The sequence below is a fragment of the Salvelinus namaycush genome, chromosome 4 (genome assembly GCF_016432855.1).
Source record: "Salvelinus namaycush isolate Seneca chromosome 4, SaNama_1.0, whole genome shotgun sequence".
NCBI classification, from domain to species: Eukaryota; Metazoa; Chordata; class Actinopteri; order Salmoniformes; family Salmonidae; genus Salvelinus; species Salvelinus namaycush.
The window spans coordinates 4,256,727-4,280,397 of record NC_052310.1 but is presented as its reverse complement, the minus strand read 5'-3'; the positions used below and the strand labels follow the sequence as shown (position 1 = coordinate 4,280,397).

Below are 23,671 nucleotides of genomic sequence, written 5' to 3'. Positions count from 1 at the left end.
GGTCAGGCTGTACATATAAGTAATGCCGCAAATGCAATTCTGAATTTAAATACATCCACAGTGCGATTTCAACTGATTTGTTTTGGGTAAAATGAAATAATAGTCTTTTGGTGAATTTGTATAACAACATTCAAACCTTGTTTAGCAATATCTAGAACATTTGTGGCATGATTCCACAATTTTTATCGGTGTGCATCAGTTTCAATGGAGTACTTTTATTTTGAAGGTAAACCGACGATTCCACAATCGTTGCTATGAATATTGTTCACAACACGCTGGTACAACCTTGGTGTGACTGTTCTCATCTAACAGCATTCTGGAGTGAAATGAGGAGAGAGAGAGAAGGAGGGTTGTTCAGAAGCAGAGCCAAACTACTATTCCAAATTAACTCAACGAGCTCCACTAACGTGTCTCTGTATGTGCGAGAACATAATAAGTTGAAATTGACGGAGCGACCTGTTAACGCCGTGAAAGGGTAATTCGTTCGTTGTGCCGAAGCCCCTTGGACATGGAGCGCTTATGCGGACCAAAGCTTCCGTTCTGGGTAAGTAGGGCTTGTCGGATGGCAGGCAGTTGAGTTCACGGTTGTGATCACCTCGTGCATATCACAAGGATCTGAAACAAGGACGTTGTGTAAGCCGCAGAAACTGTTGTGTATAGTTTACTAATTTAACAATGTTACATGGTTTTGGAGGTGCGCAGTTACAGTACAACCATAACCCTACAGATATAACAATGAGACAGATATCACTGGGTGTATAAATGTGAAGCATACGGTTGGCGCTTCCTCTCACTACCAAATATGGTAGTGAGAGGAAGCCCACTGGCGGGCAAGTGGGAGAAGATGGAACGAGAGATTTTGGCCAACATTCTGCACATTTTCTCATCAATTAAACATTTGATCTCATTTAAATATTCGGTTTCAAAAACTAGAATCAGTTATGAACAGAGTGGACTAAGTTTTGGAGACTTTACTCTTTTCCGAAGTTAAAAAAAATATCGCGCTGTTTAGGAGTGCAAAGGCAAATTGAGTTATTGCACAGGCGCTTTTCACAGAGTAGGCGTTCCGTAACGGAAATATGCGGCTGTATACTAAAACGCGCCAATAGGATATCGCTAGGACGTGCTTGGCTCGGCCCACCTCCTTGCTTGTTCTGCCGATTATGACTCATTTGTTTGCGTTGGAAACGACAAGGTGTGGTTTATCTTGGTTTAGTTATACATCTTTGAAAACTTGGTTGGTGTTGGTGATTTTAAACAAGACACTGAGCACAGTTAAAGTGTAATAAACCAACAAGGAAATGTATTTGATCCTGGATGCTTGCGTAAACTGTAGCCAACCCATTTCAGAACAAAATGTCGAAAATTAGTTTTAAATATGTCTACGGCCAAATTTCACCTATGCATAATTTCACTTTTTTACATTTTATTGAACCTTTATTTAACTAGGCAAATTCTTATTTACAATGACGGCCTACCCAGGCCAAACCCGGAGGACGCTGGGCCAATTGTCCGCCTCCCTATGGGACTCCCAATCACAGCCAGATGTGATACAGCCTGGATTCGAACCAGGAACTTTTTTATTTATTTATTTCACCTTTATTTAACCAGGTAGGCTAGTTAAGAACAATTTCTCATTTGCAACTGCGACCTGGCCAGTGTAGTTAACTAGTGATTATGTTAAGATTGTTTTTTATAAGATACGTTTAATGCTAGCTAGCAACTTACCTTGGCTCCTTGCTGCACTCGCGTAACAGGTAGTCAGCCTGCCACGCAGTCTCCTCGTGGAGTGCAATGTAATCGGCCATAATCGGTGTCCAAAAAACAGATTACTGATTATGAAAACTTGAAATCGGCCCTAATTAATCGGCCATTCCGATTAATCGGTCGACCTCTAGTTATGAGAGGTGAGGACCTTGAGTGTTTGTGCTGCCTGTCTTTGCTTGTTCTAGGCCAGGGCTTTTCAAACTGGGATCCGCAGCCCTCTAGGAAGGGGGGGATGTTTACTTTATGAATAGCGCTAGCTGCAACAGAATACCATTTTTATGCCTCTGTGTCCAGTATTAGGGAAATTAGCACTGGGTTGTGAAACTACCTCAAACTAGCTTCAGCACAATGACTTGAAGTCTACAGCACGCAACAAACTTATTCCACGGAGGGCCGAGTGTCTGCGTGGTTTTCCCTCCCTTGTACTTGCTTGATGAATTAAGGTCACTAATTAGTAAAGAACTCCCCTCATCTGGTTGTCTAGGTTTAAATTGAAAGGATAAAAAAACAATAAACCAGCAGACACTCGGCCGTCCATGGAAAGGATTTTACACTCCTAGTCTACAGCGTGTTAGATGTTTCTGTTGATCTGACTCTAGGGAAGTAGATGAATGGCTTCATTGCCGAGACTCACACTATCCCGTTAATATGGAGGAAAAACAGTAATTGGATCTTATTACATTTAATTTGCTTTACTAAGTGGTCATTTTCGGGATGGAAAAACTGTTTCTGCGGGGAGAACATTTATGTTTTATAGTTCATTTCCTGGAATTCTACACATTTTGCCATGGGGCATCGAGAAGATTTAACAATTTTTTAAACTAATTTCCTGCAATTAAACACATTTTTGCCGTGTAGAGAAATGTTGGCAGTTTTTAATATGATACCTGACTGAGAGTGATGAACAAAATCAATAGGGGGCCCCCCCGGTCGGTAATTCGACCATGAATACTACTAAGTTTTGATAGCTGACTGCTAGACCAACTTACCCATCAAAAATGTTTTACTTGACATTGGCTAATTGAGTGACTGTCAGTGACTGACGTAACAAGAGAAACTGCTGATGCACAACCAAATGTCTATTCTAAGAGGAGGGAGAATGGATGGGGAGAGATGGGAGAGGGAGAATGGATGGGGAGAGAGGAGAGGGAGGGAGGATGGATGGGGAGAGAGAGGAGAGGGAGGGAGGATGGGGAGAGATGAGAGAGGGATGGGGAGAGAGAGTGGTATAAGGAGACAGGGCGTAGTTAACAAGATATGGTAATATGGGAAGAGAGAGTGAGAAAGGGATTGATGAGGAGAAGAGACAAACATGGACAGTGAGAGAGGAAGAGGGAGGGGGTGACTGGGGAGTGAGAGGGAGAGGGGGATTTAGTGAAGAGGATTGAGATTAACACAGAAACACACAGGTGACTGCGCAGATCAGCCCCCTGCCCCGAGGATCAGCCCCCTGCCCCGAGGATCAGCCCCCTGCCTCGAGGATCAGCCCCGAGGATCAGCCCCCTGCCCCGAGGATCAGCCCCCTGCCCCGAGGATCAGCCCCCTGCCTCGAGGATCAGCCCCGAGGATCAGCCCCCTGCCCCGAGGATCAGCCCCCTGCCCCGAGGATCAGCCCCGAGGATCAGCCCCCTGCCCCGAGGATCAGCCACGAGAATCAGCCCCCTGTCCCGAGGATCAGCCCCCTGTGTAGCATGTGCTCATCATACCAATGATGTTCTCAGTAAAGGAATATACGTACTGTCTGTCTCGCTTTCTGTCCCCCACTCTCCGTCGCTCTCTCTCCTGTGTGTGTGTGTGTGTGTGTGTGTGTGTGTGTGGAATGTAGTGAATGTACAATCGTCCCCCCCCCCCCCCCCCCCTTTATTCAGTAAACTAACCTAGAGCCAAATATTTAGAGAGTTGGGCCAACTTTGAGAATTTTGAGTATTTAGACATTCAGTAACACAGCATGATTTAAATATTCCCCATGTAATGTTAATGGGGCGCTAACAGGGCTGCCGTAGAATGTTCTAGTGTCGAGAGGATGGGAGAGGAGAGGAGGGAATCTGAAGGGCTTTACTGCAGTGCAGTGGTGGCTCCTTCGATGTGGTTTAAGGCTCCTAGGATAGGGAGGATTATAGTAATGTCTTTGACACAGATGGACAGCATATAACGTGACACAGATGGACAGCATATAACGTAACACCTAGCCTTCAGTTCTTCACCAGTAATTGCCTCTGCTGCAACAGGTGTACTATTGATATTTGCGGTAAAGCTGATTTATTTTGTGAGTGAACCATTTTGTACAACATCCAGTGGGGTGAGTTTTTTTAAAGTAGAAAAGTGAGCTAAAGACACGATTCAACTTTCTTTATATTCTACAGTTGAATAGAGCTGACCTGGGAAACTGTGTGTGCCGTTCATTAGTCTTTAGGAAACTGGGTTCAGGACGTCTGAACTGAGAAGTGACTGAGTTCTTTAGTTGAAAGAGAGAAATGGTGACACCGGACTGAATGGTGAACATCCATGTGTGTTAAGGACATTTCATTTCAGTTTCATTCACTTCCAATTGTAGTGTATTTAAGGGAAAACTAAGTTTTTGACACAATAGATATAGAGGTTTTTAGTGTCTGTAAGCGGTCAAGTGCTGTTTGACTCGGGGATATCCTACGGACACTTTTTAAAGGGATAGTGTGAGATTCTGGAAACTAGGGTTAAAGCAAAGAATAGAAGTCTCTTGGAATGGTTATGTTCGCTGTTCTGGTAGACTTCTAGTCATTGCGCTAACACTATTTAGCAATAGCTGCAACTTCCTTTAAACCGCACACAGAGACATAAACATTTAATCCACGAGATTATCTGACTCTGAGTAAGTAGAAAAAGGTCTTAATTGCCAGAATCTCGCAGTATCCGTTTAAGACTCCAGTAGTGTTTTTTTTTACACTGTTAACTAGTGAATTGCTGAAATGCTGACTTGACAAAATATATTACAGTCATCATGACTCTGGCTCCCCTCACTTTGATACAGTATTGACTTATTACCTCAGATGAGCTTGTGAGATTTCAGAGATGATTCACGTTTCTTTGGTTCCTTAATTAAGCAATACATCATGAACCCCTTGACTTATTCCACATTTAGTTGTGTTACAGCCTGAATTCAAAATGTGTGTGTGTGTGTGTGTGTACACTTCTTTTCTTTGGATATATCCACAATAATTAGACTGATGTATGAATCTGGCTCAGAGAAGTTGTCAGTCTGGACACATGAATTTTCTATGGCACAGTGGAGATCACAAAAACTGCACCATTGTTGCACAGCTCATAGAGACAGGAAGCAAGGTTAAGACAACCCCCCCCACCCCCCCACTGCTGAAAATCAAATAATCAGCTAGAAAGCTAGAAGCATGGGGAAATAACGTCTAGACTCTTCTTCTCTTTTCTGTTTTCAGGGGAGACGAAGGTTATGAATTGCCTGGTTGTGCTGTGGGACAGCGGATGCGTATTGATAATTCAAATGTAACTGTTAGCAGGCATTACCAAAACGATTGTCATGAATAACTCCCTCCCAAATCCATTTTATAATAAGTATTGTTGAAACTTCCACTTTTTCAGATAAAAGACTTCAGATAAATACAACATGTAAAAAAAACAGAGTACAACATTCACTGGAGGTCTCTACTCAAAATGGAAATGTTAGCTTTAAAGTCATGATTCAATGTTCTTTGGTTCTAAACACTGTTTTCCAGTGATTTTCAATCTGTGATCAGTGTTTTACAGTGTATTGCTAACTGTCTGGTAGGGCAGACAGTACACAACACTGATCTGATTAACAAATCCCCTCCGGTTACTCACTATCTGGCGATTGTATAGTGAGAGGGAGAACCCATGCAGAGGTGTGTGTTTTGTGTTAGAGAGTGAGATTGTGTAAGAGGGGGCACACGGATAGTGAAAACATGAGGGGGATCTGTGTGTGACGCGTGTGGGATGAGTGGTGTCAACAACAGTGGGATTCCATAGAAGCCTACTGTGTTTTAACCTGTACTGTATATTTCCAAGGCACTACCATTTGCTGTGTTTAGTCGGACAAAAGCCTGCACACCCAGTAACTCCCAGGACCAGAGTTGGGTGGAGACCACTACTTTGCAATACTGCTTTGCACTGGTCCAATTGCAACTTTAGGGACAGACTATAGGCAGTACAGACAGGCTGGCTTCTGTAGATATCTTCTATGCCATTATTATGTTTATACACCAACCTTTATGCTTATGCACCAACCCCCCTATGTTCATACAACAGCAACATCATACCAATTAGGTGCATATGGTTCATAACATATTGTTCATAACATATGTTAAGTGCTAATTAGGGAAAGGGGGGATACCTAGTCAGTTGTACAACTGAATGCCTTCAACTGAAATGTATCTTCCGCATTTAACCCCTCTGAATCAGAGAGGTGCGGGGGGCTGCCTTAATCGACATCCACGTCTTCGGCGCCGGGGTAACAGTGGGTTAACTGCCTTGCTGAGTGAGAGGCAGAACAAGCTAAATATTTAAGCAATAAGGCCCGAGTGGGGGTGTGTGGTATATGGCCAATATACCACGGCTAAGGGCTGTTCTTAGGCACAATGCAACGCGGTCTGATATACCGCGGCTTTCAGCGTTCAGGGGCTCGAACCACCCAGTTTATAAGGATCATTAGAGAACACAGATGACATCAGACAAATCATTTATGAATGCTTGCTTCTAATGCCACTATGAATAACATTTTCAGCACTGTGATAGTTATAGAATATACAGTTGAAGTCAGAAGTTTACATACACTTCGTTTGGAGTCATTTAAAACTTGTTTTTCAACCACTCCACAAATTTCTTGTTAACAAACTATAGTTTTGGCAAGTCGGATAGGACATCTACTTTGTGCATGACACAAGTCATTTTTCCAACAATTGTTTACAGACAGATTATTTCACTTAGTTCACTGTGTCACATTTCCAGTGGGTCAGAAGTTTACATACACTAAGTTGACTGTGCCTTTTAAACAGCTTGGAAAATTCCAGAAAATGATGTCATGGCTTTAGAAGCTTCTGATAGGCTAATTGACATAATTTGAGTCAATTGGAGGTGTACCTGTGGATGTATTTCAAGGCCTACCTTTAAACTCGGTGCCTCTTTGCTTGACATCATGGGAAAATCTAAGGAAATCAGCCAAGACCTCAGAAAAAAAATTGTAGACCTCCACAAGTCTGGTTCATGCTTGGGAGCAATTTCCAAACGCCTGAAGGTACCACGTTCATCTGTACAAACAATAGTACGCAAGTATAAACACCATGGGACCACGCAGCCGTCATACCGCTCAGGAAGGAGACGCGTTCCGTCTCCTAGAGATGAACATACTTTGGTGCGAAAAGTGCAAATCAATCCCAGAACAACAGCAAAGGACCTTGTGAAGATGCTGGTACAAAAGTATCTATATCCACAGTAAAACGAGTCCTATATTGACATAACCTGAAAGGCCACTCAGCAAGGAAGAAGCCACTGCTCCAAAACCGCCATTAAAAAAGCCAAACTATGATTTGCAACTGCACATGGGGACAAAGATTGTACTTTTTGGAGAAATGTCCTCTTGTCTGATGAAACAAACATAGAACTGTTTGGCCATAATGACCATCGTTATGTTTGGAGGAAAAAGGGGAGGCTTGCAAGCCGAAGAACACCATCCCAACCGTGAAGCACGGGGGTGGCAGCATCATGTTGTGGGGGTGCTTTGCTGCAGGAGGAACTGGTGCACTTCACAAAATAGATCATCAGTCAGGAAGTTAAAGCTTGGTCGCAAATGGGTCTTCCAAATGGACAATGACCCCAAACAAAGTTGTGGCAAAAGAGGTTAAGGACAACAAAGTCAATGTATTGGAGTGGCCATCACAAAGCCCTGATCTCAATCGTATAGAACATTTGTTGGCAGAACTGAAAAGGTCTGTGTGGGCAAAAAAGCCTACAAATTTGACTCAGTTACACCAGCTGTGTCAGGAGGAATGGGCCAAAATTCACCTAACTTGTTGTTGGGAGCTTGTGGAAGGCTACCCAAAATGTTTGACCCAAGTTAAACAATTTAAAGGCAATGCTACCAAATACTAATTGAGTGTATGTAAACTTCTAACCCAGTGGGAATGTGATGAAAGAAATAAAAACTGAAATAAATAATTATTTCTACTATTATTCTGACATTTCACATTCTTAAAATATAGTGGTGATCCTAATTGGCCTAAGACTGAATTTTTACTAGGATTAAATGTCAGGAATTGTGGAATAACTGAGTTTAAATGTATTTGGCTAAGGTGTATATAAACTTCTGACTTCAACTGTAGATGACTCATTATTTTATTCGCCATGGGGAAATTCACACTCACCGTAAACACTGACTGCAGCTATTGAGCAATCTTGGCACCCAGACCCAAAACTAAGAGTGTTATGGGAAAAGAAACCTTTTTGTACTCAGCTGTCATTCTTTGGAATAGTCTTGCAAAGAACTTTAAATTATCTCCATGGTTGGTTTCAAGTTCTCACATAAAATGTTTTGTTAAATAGCAGTATACTTACAGTACTGTGGCTTACTTGTGTCAGCCAATGATTTATTTGCATACGGTATCTTTACAATGCAAAGTTATCAAACATGCTCACACTTCCTTTTTCCAACATAACCAGAGGGTGTGTAACATACTTTCACTATAGGGGGGGATGGGAGAAGCTGCAAAGCTATGACTGTTGACATTGTGATGTGTTGATGCCAAAAGGACTATTAACGTTAATTACTAAACAACAAAGTCAACAGAGTTTGATTCCAGAATTGGTCACAATGATAAAGTGAGCAATAATGACCGGCTAAACATTTGCGTTCATTCTCTAATCAGCCTTGTCACTGGCATCAAACGAAGGCTACCATAGTGGTTAGAGCGTTGGGCCAGTGACCGAAAGGTTGCGCCAATGATGTCGATTTTTAAGGCAGCCCCCCAAACCTCTCTGATTCAGAGGGGTTAAATGCAGAAGACACATTTCAGTTGAATACATTCAGTTGTACAACTGACTAGGTATCCTCCTTTCCCTTTGGACCAACAGAGACATTAACTCCACTAGTGATGTGATATTTGTTCAGATGTTTGGGGGGCTGCCTTAATCGACATCCACGTCATCAGCGCCCGGGTAACAGTGGGTTAACTGCCTTTCTCAGGGGCAGAACGACAGATTGTTACCTTGTCAACTCTGGGATTCGATCCAGCAACGTTTCGGTTACTGGCCCAACACTCCTACCCTCCAAGGCTTCCTGCTGCCGCCAATAGATCAATAGTGACGCAGTCAATCTCTCCTCAACTTTGAACCAGGAGAAATGGACATGCGTGCTACTGACGATCATCTAAGTGCACAACGTGCTGCTCTGTTCTGGACTGTGCTGGTAAGAAAGGGGAAAGGGAAAGATAAGACAATTGCTAGCACAAAGAAGGCATCCGCCAGCCTGAGGGTTGATGTGCCATGCAGGCACACCCTACAGAAAGGAGGGCTGGGGTGTAACACAAGTGCATAAATACTTCAGCTAACCATAGCTGTCATTCTACACACCACAACCTACCACTCACACACCACAACCTACCATCCAACCTACCACTCACACACCACAACCTACCACTCACACACTCTACAACCTTCATTCACACACCACAACCTACAATCCAACCTACCACTCACTGTGTGGCTGTTCACTAGTGTGATCTTTATTTGAACTATTGATACTAATTGCCACACTGGGGAGGTGCCTGTTCTGGCGCAACAGACCACGTGGTACAATGACAAGCTAGCAACTTGGTTATTCAGTCACTTCATTCAGTTCAGTCCCCTCGATTTACACAACCATGCTGTGTACCATGCTGTGTATATTGCTGTCCTGTCGTCATACTAATATGATTCAGTCTTGGCCTCCTCTTAAACCCTGGCCTTGCCTGCTCTTAAACCCTGGCCTGTCCTGCTCTTAAACCCGGGCCTGCCCTGCTCTTAAACCCGGGCCTGCCCTGCTCTTAAACCCTGGCCTGCCCTGCTCTTAAACCCGGGCCTGCCCTGCTCTTAAACCCGGGCCTGCCCTGCTCTTAAACCCTGGCCTGCCCTGCTCTTAAACCCGGGCCTGCCCTGCTCTTAAACCCGGGCCTGTCCTCCTCTTAAACCCTGGCCTGTCCTGCTCTTAAACCCTGGCCTGTCCTGCTCTTAAACCCGGGCCTGCCCTGCTCTTAAACCCGGGCCTGCCCTGCTCTTAAACCCGGGCCTGTCCTCCTCTTAAACCCTGGCCTGTCCTGCTCTTAAACCCTGGCCTGTCCTGCTCTTAAACCCTGGCCTGTCCTCCTCTTAAACCCTGGCCTGTCCTCCTCTTAAACCCTGGCCTGTCCTCCTCTTAAACCCTGGCCTGTCCTCCTCTTAAACCCTGGCCTGTCCTCCTCTTAAACCCGGGCCTGTCCTCCTCTTAAACCCGGGCCTGTCCTCTTAAACCCGGGCCTGTCCTCCTCTTAAACCCTGGCCTGTCCTGCTCTTAAACCCGGGCCTGCCCTGCTCTTAAACCCTGGCCTGTCCTCCTCTTAAACCTGGGCCTGTCCTCCTCTTAAACCCGGGCCTGTCCTCCTCTTAAACCCGGGCCTGTCCTCCTCTTAAACCCTGGCCTGTCCTCCTCTTAAACCCTGGCCTGTCCTCCTCTTAAACCCTGGCCTGTCCTCCTCTTAAACCCTGGCCTGTCCTCCTCTTAAACCCTGGCCTGTCCTCCTCTTAAACCCTGGCCTGCCCTGCTCTTAAACCCTGGCCTGTCCTCCTCTTAAACCCTGGCCTGCCCTCCTCTTAAACCCTGGCCTGCCCTCTTAAACCCTGGCCTGTCCTCCTCTTAAACCCGGGCCTGTCCTGCTCTTAAACCCGGGCCTGTCCTCCTCTTAAACCCGGGCCTGTCCTCCTCTTAAACCCGGGCCTGTCCTCCTCTTAAACCCGGGCCTGTCCTCCTCTTAAACCCTGGCCTGTCCTCCTCTTAAACCCTGGCCTGTCCTCCTCTTAAACCCTGGCCTGTCCTCCTCTTAAACCCTGGCCTGTCCTCCTCTTAAACCCGGGCCTGTCCTCCTCTTAAACCCGGGCCTGTCCTCCTCTTAAACCCGGGCCTGTCCTCCTCTTAAACCCGGGCCTGTCCTCCTCTTAAACCCTGGCCTGTCCTCCTCTTAAACCCGGGCCTGTCCTCCTCTTATACCCTGGCCTGTCCTGCTCTTAAACCCTGGCCTGTCCTGCTCTTAAACCCTGGCCTGCCCTCCTCTTAAACCCTGGCCTTCCCTCCTCTTAAACCCGGGCCTGTCCTCCTCTTAAACCCGGGCCTGTCCTCCTCTTAAACCCGGGCCTGTCCTGCTCTTAAACCCTGGCCTGTCCTGCTCTTAAACCCTGGCCTGTCCTCAACCTTAAACCCTGGCCTGTCCTGCTCTTCAACCCTGGCCTGTCCTCAACCTTAAACCCTGGCCTCCTCTTAAACCCTGGCCTGGCCTCCTCTTAAACCCTGGCCTGTCCTCAACCTTAAACCCTGGCCTGTCCTGCTCTTAAACCCTGGCCTGTCCTCCTCTTAAACCCTGGCCTGTCCTCCTCTTAAACCCTGGCCTGTCCTCCTCTTAAACCCTGGCCTGTCCTCCTCTTAAACCCTGGCCTGTCCTCCTCTTAAACCCTGGCCTGTCCTCAACCTTAAACCCTGGCCTGTCCTCAACCTTAAACCCTGGCCTGTCCTCAACCTTAAACCCTGGCCTGTCCTCAACCTTAAACCCTGGCCTGTCCTCAACCTTAAACCCTGGCCTGTCCTGCTCTTAAACCCTGGCCTGTTCTCCTCTTAAACCCTGGCATGTCCTCTTAAACCCTGGCCTGTCTTCCTCTTAAACCCTGGCCTCCTCTTAAACCCTAGCTATTAAGCAGATGGGCCGAAGGTAAATGCCATTAATTCTATGTGTAACTATAGGGGATAGCTATAGTGCCGCATCCATTGATGTCAACTGGTTTATACTGGTTTAATAAGGAAGGAATGGTACATGTGCCTGTGATTTATTTATTTGGATTTAAAATGGCATCTTAACAAAGTAACCTTGAATATCTACAAATAAATGATGACTTGCTTAGAGTATTTCCAAATATTTATACATTTTACTGTCCAGCCGGGGTCTTGCATATTTTCCATGCTATACTGAAGACCATTACAAGAACACCTGGCATGTGTATACTCAAACATGACAGAAATGGCCAAATAGACTCCACTGTCTGTCTATGACTAGAAGTGGTGGATCAGTCTGTGAGATGCAATGCATGGTACATGGATAGTGTGTGCCTTGCGTTTTGGTTTTTCACTTCCTGCAGTAAATTATGGAAGCATTTAGCTGCCGAAATGCAAATGGTCAAATGACAAATCAATATTCTGTTTGGAATTCCTTTTTCTAAGTGGATATGCATTTTTTTTTTTTGTGACACAAATTGAAATGCAAAAAAAATATATTACATTATCATTTTCATGATTTGAATATGGATAATGTCTGCCCATTTTGAAAAATAAATAGCAAAGTGGGTTTATTATTTAATTTCCATGATATTATCCAGTACAATACTAACACATTTAACTTAAACTTAAATGACATTTCTCATGTTTGCAATTTCATATCCTTGTTGTGATTTAGCCTGAGTTGTGACAAAAACAAAATTAATGATCAATAATTCCTTTCCATACTGTGTGTGGTTTAAGACTTTAGTTTCCTCATTTGCTATATCGTTTTTTGACTTGTGTTGATTGTCAAACGCTGCGGGAGGTGTTTGGGTAACATGAGGCGGAAGAGGTTGTGCTTGCTGGCAACAGTCATCTTCGGTCGTGGCTGTATCGATCAATGAGGCATACGGTATCGATGTGGTGTGTTTTGGGGCTGTCCTGGCAACAACAACCAGTATGAAACGCCACGGGAAAATGAAGAACAGCCAGTGTGTGCGAGGAGTTCCCGGGAGAGGACTATAGAGCTCAGCGGAGGGGACTACTACTAGTTAGCTAATATGGCTAATTGACTATTATAAACTCAGCAAAAAAAAGAAATGCCCTCTCACTGTCAACTGCGTTTATTTTCAGCAAACTTAACATGTGTAAATATTTGTATGAACACAAGATTTAACAACTGAGACATAAACTGAACAAGTTCCACAAACATGTGACTAACAGAAATGGAATAACGTGTCCCTGAACAAAGGGGGGGTCAAAATCAAAAGTAACAGTCAGTATCTGTTGTGGCCACCAGCTGCATTAAGTACTGCAGTGCATCTCCTACTCATGGACTGCACCAGATTTGCCAGTTCTTGCTGTGAGATGTTACCCCACTCTTCCACCAAGGCACCTGCAAGTTCCCGGACATTTCTTGGGGGAATGGCCCTAGCCCTCACCCTCTGATCCAACAGGTCCCATCTCAATGGGCTTGAGATCCGGGCTCTTCGCTGGCCATGGCAGAACACTGACATTCCTGTATTGCAGTAAATCATGCACAGAACGAGCAATATGGCTGGTGGCATTGTCATGCTGGAGGGTCATGTCAGGATGAGCCTGCAAGAAGGGTACCACATGAGAAGGAGGATGTCTTCCCTGTAACGCACAGCGTTGAGATTGCCTGCAATGACAACAAGCTCAGTCCGATGATGCTGTGACACACTGCTCCAGACCATGATGGACCCTGCACCTCCAAATCGATCCCGCTCCAGAGTACAGGCCTCGGTGTAATGCTCATTCCTTAGACGATAAACGCGAATCCCTGGTGAGACAAAACCGCGACTCGTCAGTGAAGAGCACGTTTTGCCAGTCCTGTCTGGTCCAGCGACGGTGGGTTTGTGCCATTAGGCGACGTTGTTGCCGGTGATGTCTGGTGAGGACCTGCCTTACAACAGGCCTACAAGCCCTCAGTCCAGCCTCTCTCAGCCTATTGCGGACAGTCTGAGCACTGATGGAGGGATTGTGCATTCCTGGTGTAACTCGGGCAGTTGTTATTGCCATCCTGTACCTGTCGGAGTAGAGGACCTTGTGCATTTCAGGTAAAATAACAACTCAATGTTTATATCCCAGGACAAATTAGCTAGCAACAGCAAGCTATCTAAATAGGACAAATTAACTAGCAAGTGCAAGCTAACTAGCTAAATTGCCATACATGTTTAGTGCTTTTCGACCTGTCCCCAAATTAATTTCATTGGTTCAGAATTTGTCTTGATATTTTAACCTGCGTGTCGTGATCGCGTTTGGTGTAGGAGAACAAAATATATTTATGCACAGCCGGTTTGGGTTCCGTGTAAGATGTCCTGCTAACATAACAACAATATAGAAATGTTCTTGCTATTCAATAAGTTTCTGCAATCCTATGTGTTGTAAAACGTTATCAAGGAAACCTACAGGAGTCGAAGACTTTGTAGATAGTAACTTGTTTTGTTGAACACAGGTGTTTCTAAGAACAAGAATGACTGTTACCTTTAGGACAATGTCTCTATCACAGGTCACCAAGGGTACAGTAAGGTGTATCCTTAATAAAATAATTGGTGATGGTTAATTGTGCATGTCTCTCATTTTCCAGCATAGCAAAGATTATCTGCGTTATTCAGTGTGTGTGTATATATAGTACAGCTTCACCTCATCTTTTTCTTGTTGTCCCAGGTCATGCTAATCACAACAAGGAAATTAAATGGCAAACATGAGAAATTATTTGTCATTTAAGTATTTCGTTTTTAAAATGTGTTAGTGTTGTACTGGATAGTACCATGGAAATTAAATATTTAACACTCTTTGCTATTTATTTATCAAATTGGCTGACATTATCCATACTCAATCATGATAATGATAATGCAATATATAACTTTGAATTTTGTCACAAAAAATGCATACCCGTTGAGGAAAAGGAATTCGCATATAATTTTCGCATTAGAATTAAGTCATCCATAGACTTGTAGTTAATGTGTATGGTGATGAGAAAATGCATGATTAGGGCACACACACACCCCTCATAGGTGTGTTGACAGGCAGAAACATAGGCAGCTGTGTTTATCTAGGGTGGTATCTGGGGGTGGGCCTCTTCTGCTCTGTTCACTCAAACACATTCACCACTGGCTGGTCCTGAAACACATTCACCACTGGCTGGTCCTGAAACACATTCACCACTGGCTGGTCCTGAAACACATTCACCACTGGCTGGTCCTGAAACACATTCACCACTGGCTGGTCCTGAAACACATTCACCACTGGCTGGTCCTGAAACACATTCACCACTGGCTGGTCCTGAAACACATTCACCACTGGCTGGTCCTGAAACACATTCATGGCAGCTGTCATAAGACTGACGTGGCAGCTGTCATAAGGAGTTATAACTGACTTTGACTGGCAAGTAACCTTATTTGCATACTGTATGTACACCAACCTGTAATATATTTAATTTATTTTGCCCAAATTTGATTAAAAGGACATGACCCCTGACATAAATATAATTAGACATAATTTGTGTTCGTTATGAGTCCCAGCCTTGTTGTCCAGTCTCACTGACTCTGTTTTAATTAACTTAACCCCATTCTATGTTAAGATAGCTAACTATGACCATAGGCTATAAATACAGAAATATTCAAGATATCGTTCCGCATTCACATTTGTTACATAGTATTTAGCCTGAAGTGCAAAGAATCCTGCCTTTTCATAGAGGTCTTTTGAGGTAGACTGTGAAATAGTGATTTGTATACGCTTCACTCTTGTGCTTAGATGTAATTTTAAAGCAGTACTGTCTGATACTACAAAACCACAAGATGAGTAGATGTGATGGTGGATCATGCTTTCTGTTGTGGCGCCAGACATTTTACCAGCAACATTTTAATTGACCGGACCCATATGCGTTGGGTGAATAACCTGATTAGGGCGTCCACCCACGGTGCTCAGAATGACAGAAATCCCTTTTAGATGATGCTAATTCATATTAACAGTACATGCACGTCTAGGATGCAGCGATGTGCGGTAATTCTTACCTAATTTTGATGAGCACTTTGAAGGTGTTTGAATGACTGTCCACATTAACTTTTCCTCAGACAACAAGACAAGTAACGAACATCAAAATCACTAGCCTGTCAATCTACTGTCCCCCATAGAAGAAAGGTTTACCTATTCTATTGGTCAGCTTGTAGAGAAATAAATAGTCTATTCCAAATAGACTCTGGGACAGTTGTGGGAAAATATATCCCCAAATTTAGAACAGCCTCAATTTGTCAGGACATGGACTCTACAAGGTGTCAAGCGTTCCACAGGGATGCTGGCCCATGTTGACTCTAATGCTTCCCACATTTCTGTCAAGTTGGCTGGATGTCCTTTGGATGGTTGAACATTCTTGATAAACACAGGAAACTGTTGAGCGTGAAAAACCTAGCTTTCTGTATTTTAATTTCAGCTTGGATTCATTTCAAGAAGACATGCAAAAACGATTTGAGCATATTATTTAAGCAGCATGGGATTAAATATGCTGAGTTTGAGAGTAATGCTGTTTTGTTTAAGTATCTCAAGAAGCTTCCCAATGTCTCCTTGAGTTGCTCTACTTAGTTCTTAGTGTCCATGATGCAACCCAACCCCCAAAGCTGTGCTTTTTCCCTCCATGGAAGTCTACAGGACTATCTCTATCTACGTAATAAGTAAAGTAGCAACCGTAGAAGTTGTAATGAGGCAAAGGATTTTTACGTCTGCGTGCATGTGTCCCCCTCTCGGCTCTCGGCTCTTGAGCCAGCTGATGTCATGCAACATTCCACACGGTTAAACATGACCTGGGGTCAGGGGTCAAGACAGGAGAAAAGTGTCTTGACTACTGATAATATACAATACTGGTGGTCTGGGAGGTCAAGTTCTTCATGACACCCTATTCCATAGGCTCGTACAGTGCTCTACTTCCGTTCATCTTGTCCTCATAGGTTCTGACTAAAGGGTAACTCAGATTGTCCTCATAGGTTCTGACTAAAGGGTAACTCAGATTGTCCTCATAGGTTCTGACTAAAGGGTAACTCAGATTGTCCTCATAGGTTCTGACTAAAGGGTAATTCTGATTGGCCCCGCTGGATATTTGTTTGATTTGACATTAACAGGGTATTGGTCTCATCCCATTGGTCGCCATCTTATTTGATTCCAGGTAGCCAATCAGACGCTCCACACAGACAGCCCAGACCTGCCGGAGTGTTTCCAGCTGTCAGTGCTGTCATGGCTGCCGTGTGTGTACCTGTGGCTGGCTTGCCCCCCCTACCTCTACTACCTCCAGAGGAACAAAATGGGTTACATCATGATGTCCGTCCTCAACAAAGTCAAAACGGTGAGGGACCATACCACACACTGGGCAGCTGTCTCTGTCGCTCTCGCTCTCTCTGTCTGTCTGTGTCTCTGTCTCTCTGTGTCTCTGTCGCTCGCTCTCTGTCTGTGTCTCTGTCTCTCTGTGTCTCTGTCGCTCGCTCTCTGTCTGTGTCTCTGTCTCTCTGTGTCTCTGTCGCTCTCGCTCTCTCTGTGTCTCTGTCTCTCTGTGTCTCTGTCGCTCTCGCTCTCTCTGTCTGTGTCTCTGTCTCTCTGTGTCTCTGTCTCTCTGTGTCTCTGTCGCTCGCTCTCTGTCTGTGTCTCTGTCTCTGTGTCTCTGTCGCTCTCGCTCTCTCTGTGTCTCTGTCTCTCTGTGTCGCTGTGTCGCTCTCTGTCTCTCTGTGTCTCTGTCTCTCTGTGTCGCTCTCGCTCTCTCTGTTTCTCTGTCTTTCTCTCTCTTTCCCAGGACATGGACATATGTGATATGGGCAGAAAGTTTAAATTCTTGTTAATCTAACTGCACTGTCCAATTTTACAGTAGCTTTACAGTGAAAGAATACCATGCTTTTGTTTGAGGAGAGTACACATTTATGACCTTTTATAATGTATTAATAAACCAATTAGGCACATTTGGGCAGACTTGATACAACATTTTGAACAGAAATGCAATGGTTCATTGAATCAATCTGAAACATTGCACATACACTGGCCAAAATATAAATTGCGCCTAACATGGAATGGTACATTATGGCCTTTCTCTTGCATTTCAAAGATGATCTAATGTGTTATATTCTCCTACATTCATTTCACATTTCCACAAACGTCAAAGTGTTTCCTTTTCAAATGGTATTAAGAATATGCATGTCCTTGCTTCAGGGCCTGAGCTACAGCCAGTTTGATTTGGGTATGTCATTTTAGGCGAGGGGGGAAAAAAGAAAAAAAAAGGTCAGATCCTTAAGAGGCTTTAATTAATCCACGATAAGGGAATAGTGGGAATGTTTATGAGACAGGCTAATGACCAGTACTGGGAAACGGACCAGACATACATGGTTCTCTCTGTCTCCATCTCTCTCTCTTTCTCGATGCAATCCTGTTTTATGCCTGAGATTTAATTTCCTGTGTCATGCCCATATTAGATTAGTTAGTTAATCCACGATAAGGCAATAGTGGAAATGTTTATCAGACAGGCTAATGACCAGTACTAGGAAACGGAGCAGACATACATACAAGCTTGTCCAGACACTTGAGATGTGTTTTGAACAAATGACTCCTGCTCAGTTTTTGGTCTCTCTTTCTCCCTCTCCTCCTCTAGGTAATTGCTTTGGTGTTGTGGATCGTGTGTTGGACAGATCTTTTCGCCACCTTCAATGAGTTACACCAGGGGGACACACATCCGCCCATCTACTTCGTTACCCCGCTGGTGGTCGGCATTACCATGGTACGCAACCAACAGGACGTGGCGTTGTAAACATACAGTACAGCATTCAACTCACTTCCTGGAAAAAATACCTTGTTGCTTAGCGACAGTTCAACATTTACTGGGGTGGTCCAAAATAGGGGAGGGTTGTCTTCTTTTTCGTGTTTTTTAAATGTTTTATTGGTCACGGGAGGAGTGGATTGTGGATCAGTTGCTGTGTTGGTTCACAATGGTTTTTCTCTCTCTCTCTCTCTCCTCTCTCCTCTCTCCTCTCTCTTATATATTTATTTATATATATATACCCTATGCATGAAGGAGAGAGAGCTGAGCAGAGATGATCCTGCCATGCCCTTTGTGTTTCTGTGCTTATCTAAATCGTGTTAACTCAACCCCTCCCTCTCCTCTCTCCCTCAGTTGCTAGCTACGTTTCTGATCCAGTTTGAGAGGTTGAGAGGGGTCCAGTCTTCAGGGATTCTCTTTATATTCTGGTTCCTGTCGGTGCTATGTGCCATCGTACCTTTCCGCTCCAAGATCCTACAGGCCAAGGTGAGATCAAGGTTTCCCCTAACTTGTACTTTCTGATGTCTCTATCTGCCTCCAGCTCTCTCCTTCATCCCTTGCCTCTCTCAAAAGGTGTTTTCCTCCCTCCTTTCCTAGCTAAAGAACTTACGGTTGTTTAGGCAAGGACTTTGTTTTGGGGGTTACACAGGGATGTTGTTTTGGGGGTTAGGCAGGGACGTTGTTTTGGGGGTTAGGCAGGGACGTTGTTTTGGGGGTTACACAGGGACGTTGTTTTGGGGGTTACACAGGGACGTTGTTTTGGGGGTTACACAGGGACGTTGTTTTGGGGGTTACACAGGGACGTTGTTTTGGGGGTTACACAGGGACGTTGTTTTGGGGGTTACACAGGGACGTTGTTTTGGGGGTTACACAGGGACGTTGTTTTGGGGGTTACACAGGGACGTTGTTTTGGGGGTTACACAGGGACGTTGTTTTGGGGGTTACACAGGGACGTTGTTTTGGGGGTTACACAGGGACGTTGTTTTGAGGGTTACACAGGGACGTTGTTTTGGGGGTTACACAGGGACGTTGTTTTGGGGGTTACACAGGGACGTTGTTTTGGGGGTTACACAGGGACGTTGTTTTGGGGGTTACACAGGGACGTTGTTTTGGGGGTTACACAGGGACGTTGTTGTGGGGGTTAGGCAGGGACTTTGTTTTGGGGGTTACACAGGGACGTTGTTTTGGGGGTTACACAGGGATGTTGTTTTGGGGGTTACACAGGGATGTTGTTTTGAGGGTTAGGCAGGGACGTTGTTTTGGGGGTTAGGCAGGGACGTTGTTTTGGGGGTTAGGCAGGGACGTTGTTTTGGGGGTTAGGCAGGGACGTTGTTTTGGGGGTTAGGCAGGGACGTTGTTTTGGGGGTTACGCAGGGACGTTGTTTTGGGGGTTACACAGGGACGTTGTTTTGGGGGTTACACAGGGACGTTGTTTTGGGGGTTACACAGGGACGTTGTTTTGGGGGTTACACAGGGACGTTGTTTTGGGGGTTACACAGGGACGTTGTTTTGGGGGTTACGCAGGGACGTTGTTTTGGGGGTTACGCAGGGACGTTGTTTTGGGGGTTACACAGGGACGTTGTTGTGGGGGTTACACAGGGACGTTGTTTTGGGGGTTACACAGGGACGTTGTTTTGGGGGTTAGGCAGGGATGAGGCTATGTGGAGAGAGCAAGGGGGAGGAAGTGCGAGGGAGAGAAATAGAGGGAGAGAGTTGAGAAATAATAGGTCTGTTGTCCAATGTTCTGAATTGAATAACATACTGTAGCTTGTGAATTTCAGAGCTCTCATTGGCTATTGCTGATCACCGTTCTCAAAACTTGTCGTTGCACATCTCACACTACAAGGGAATTGCAGATTTTGTGCCGATAAAATTAAACGGGTTTGAAAATATCAGGACGTCTGGGACTGCTCCAAGACTGGATCGGTAGCCCTCAGATTGTGTCTCTGACCCGCTCACGTTAAACGAGCGTCGGTGACGGCCTCCCCGCCCCGAGTGGGCAACGGCATGGGGGAGTGTGTCTCAGATCTCCAAAACCTGTCTGGGACAGACAGACAAATCAGGGACAGACAGACAAATCAGGGCCACGATCATGTAGTGTTCACCCAGCTTTAGTGTCCGTCAAACTCCTTTTAAGAAATGGCCTTCATGACAAAATGTCCTCCAACGGGTCAATCAAGTATTTCTCCTGTCTTGTGTTTCAGAGTGAGATTCCAGACAAGCTTCGTTTCATCACCTTCTATCTCTACTTCAGTCTGGTTGTATCACAGCTGATCCTCTGTTGCTTTAACGAGAAACCCCCCCTTTTCTCCAACGTCGACACAGACCCCGTGAGTCAACACACACACACACACACACACACATTTGTTTTACTATCCTTGTGGGCACCAAACAATTGATTCCCATTCAAAATCTATTTTTTCCTAACCCGTAACTCTAATTGTAACCCTAACCCTTGAGCCTAAAATAGCCTTTTTCTTTGTGGGGTCTGGCGAAATGTCCTCACTAGTCTGAATATTTTCTTGTTTTACTATTCTTGTGAGGACTTCTTGTCCCCGCAAGGATAGGCCACAATGTATGAGTTTTTTTTTTTTACTATCTTCTTACTCTGTTATTTTCTCCTCAGAATCCTTGTCCTCAATCGACTGCTGGCTTCCTCTCCACAATGACCTTCTGGTGGTTCACTAGGTAAAACCATTTCCCCCATACACACACACACATAACAAGTATGTCCCGTTCATCATCATTGTGTCTGTCCTATATATTTGTATGGCTTGTAGCTACTTCATATTCACGTATGTTATTCCGACAATTAATCGGTATATTTGATCAATAATGAATGGAACTGCAAACAGCAGTCTTCTCTGTGCAATGGTTTCCTGGATACTGATAAAGTATTTTCCAGGAACTCTCTCTATACAAAGTTTCACTAATACGTTGTGTCCCTCTCTGTCCCAGCATGGCCATCAAGGGCTATAAGAACCCTCTGGAAGCCAAAGACCTGTGGTCACTGAACAAGAGGGACAGCTCAGAGGAGGTCGTCCCCAAGCTGCTGAGAGAGTGGGACCTGGAGCAGAGCAAGGCTCACAGGTAGGGAGGGAGGGAGGGAGGGAGAGAGGGAGGTGGAGCAGGCCCAGGCTTACAGGGAGGGAGGGAGAGAGACAAATCTTATTGGTCACATGGTTAGCAGATGTTATTGTGAGTGTAGCGAAATGCTTATGCTTCTAGATCCAACAGAGCAGCAATATCTAACAGGTAATATCTAACAATTCCACAACAAAACCTAATACACACAATCTACTATAGGAATGGGATGAGAATATGTAAGTATAAAATATATGGATGAGCAGTGACAGAGCGGCTAAGATGCAATAGATAGTAAAGAATAGATAGTGGAGGATACAGTATATACATATGAAATGAGTAATGCAAGATATGTAAACATTCTTAAAGTGGCATTATTAAAGTGAATAGTGTTCCATTTAATAAAGTGGCCAATGATATCAAGTCTGTAGGTAGGCAGCCACCTCTCTGTGCTAGTGGTGGCTGTTTAACAATCTGATGGCCTTGAGATTGAAAAACAGCTTCTATCTCTCTGTCCCAGCATTGATGCACCTGTACTGACCTCGCCTTCTGGATGGTAGTGGTGTGAACAGGCAGCGGCTTGGGTGGTTGTTGTCCTTGATTATCTTTTTTGCCTTCCTGTGACATCAGGTGTTGTAGTGGAGGGCAGGTAGTTAGCCCCCGGTGATGTGTTGTGCAGACCGCACCACCCTCTGGAGAGCACTGCGGTTGTGGGCGGTGCAGTTGCCGTACCAGGCGGTGATACATTGCGACTCCACTTTGTCTCTATACTGACGCTTTGCTTGTTTGATTGCCTTACGGAGGGAATAACTACACTGTTTTGTATTCGGTCATGTTTCCAGTCGCCTTGCCATGATTAAATGCGGTGGGATGGGCTTTCAGTTTTGCGTGAATTCTGCCATCTATCCACGGTTTCTGTTTAGGGAAGGTTTTAATAGTCACAGTGGGTACAACATCTCCTATACACTTCCTGATAAACTCGCTCACTGTATTCAATAGTTCTTCCCAGCTGTATGTAATAACACTTAAGGTGATCTAGGCTAATAATGTAAGAAATAATACTTAAAAAAACAAAATACTGCACAGTTTCTTAAGGACTAGAAGCGAAGCTGCCATCTCTATCGCCGCCATCTTTCCTCATTTAGATGGAGGGAGGGAGAAAGGGGGGGGGACAGGCCAAGGCTTGGAGGGAGAGCGGGGGGGAGAGAGAGGGAGGCAAGGGATGTAGGGAGGAACAGAGGAACAGAGGGAGGGAGACAGGAATGTGGAACAGGCCAAGGCTCTTAGGGAGAGAGAGATTAACATCCACATGAACATTGGGTATACCGTTGCTCAATTTCCTTAGTCTTTCCTGGAACACGTTCTATTAGGAGACTCTTATCTCAAAGGCTTCCAATGATTTCACTACTTCTAGGTACAAAGAAAAGAGAAACCTGCAAATTTCAATAACATGTTTTAATTATTAATTTTTTACTGTTTAAAAATCACTTCCCTCCTTATCTTATTTTCCTTTTTACAACAATATTGACCCAGTAGTATGAATGTGTAGAGAATGGTTTCTCATGCTCATGTTTAAGGTTACACAGCCTAAGTCAACAGTAGTTTCCCCTTTCAACTCTTTCCCAGAACAGTTGAGAGATCATGAGTTGTCTTTATGAGCTCTGAGTACTGGAGTGTACGTGTGCGAGCGTGATAGAAACCACTGCAGTGTGCAGCACCTTTGTTAGGATAGAAACCACTGCAGTGTGCAGCACCTTTGTTAGGATAGAAACCACTGCAGTGTGCAGCACCTTTGTTAGGATAGAAACCACTGCAGTGTGCAGCACCTTTTGTTAGGATAGAAACCACTGCAGCGTCCAGCACCTTTGTTAGGATAGAAACCACTGCAGTGTGCAGCACCTTTTGTTAGGATAGAAACCACTGCAGTGTCCAGCACCTTTTGTTAGGATAGAAACCACTGCAGTGTCCAGCACCTTTTGTTAGGATAGAAACCACTGCAGTGTGCAGCACCTTTTGTT

At 44.7% G+C, this 23,671-nt stretch overlaps 1 protein-coding gene across 3 annotated transcripts in view; it reads left to right on the top strand.

The window, feature by feature from the left end:
• The first annotated feature begins 291 nt into the window (after positions 1-291).
• LOC120046082 (canalicular multispecific organic anion transporter 2-like) overlaps positions 292-23,671 on the top strand; it is a 53,736-nt gene continuing 30,356 nt past the window's right edge. For 2 of the 3 annotated variants that reach the window (XR_005476769.1, XM_038991019.1), the window contains exons 1-7: positions 292-544; positions 16,941-17,117; positions 18,405-18,530; positions 18,924-19,055; positions 20,774-20,899; positions 21,196-21,257; positions 21,528-21,659. Coding sequence is in view for 2 of the 3 variants with exons in the window: in XM_038991019.1 (XP_038846947.1) it covers positions 509-544; positions 16,941-17,117; positions 18,405-18,530; positions 18,924-19,055; positions 20,774-20,899; positions 21,196-21,257; positions 21,528-21,659 (791 nt within the window). In the remaining variant the exon portion in view is untranslated. The remainder of the gene's footprint in view (positions 545-16,940; positions 17,118-18,404; positions 18,531-18,923; positions 19,056-20,773; positions 20,900-21,195; positions 21,258-21,527; positions 21,660-23,671) is intronic. The other variant, XM_038991018.1, reaches the window with a different exon arrangement.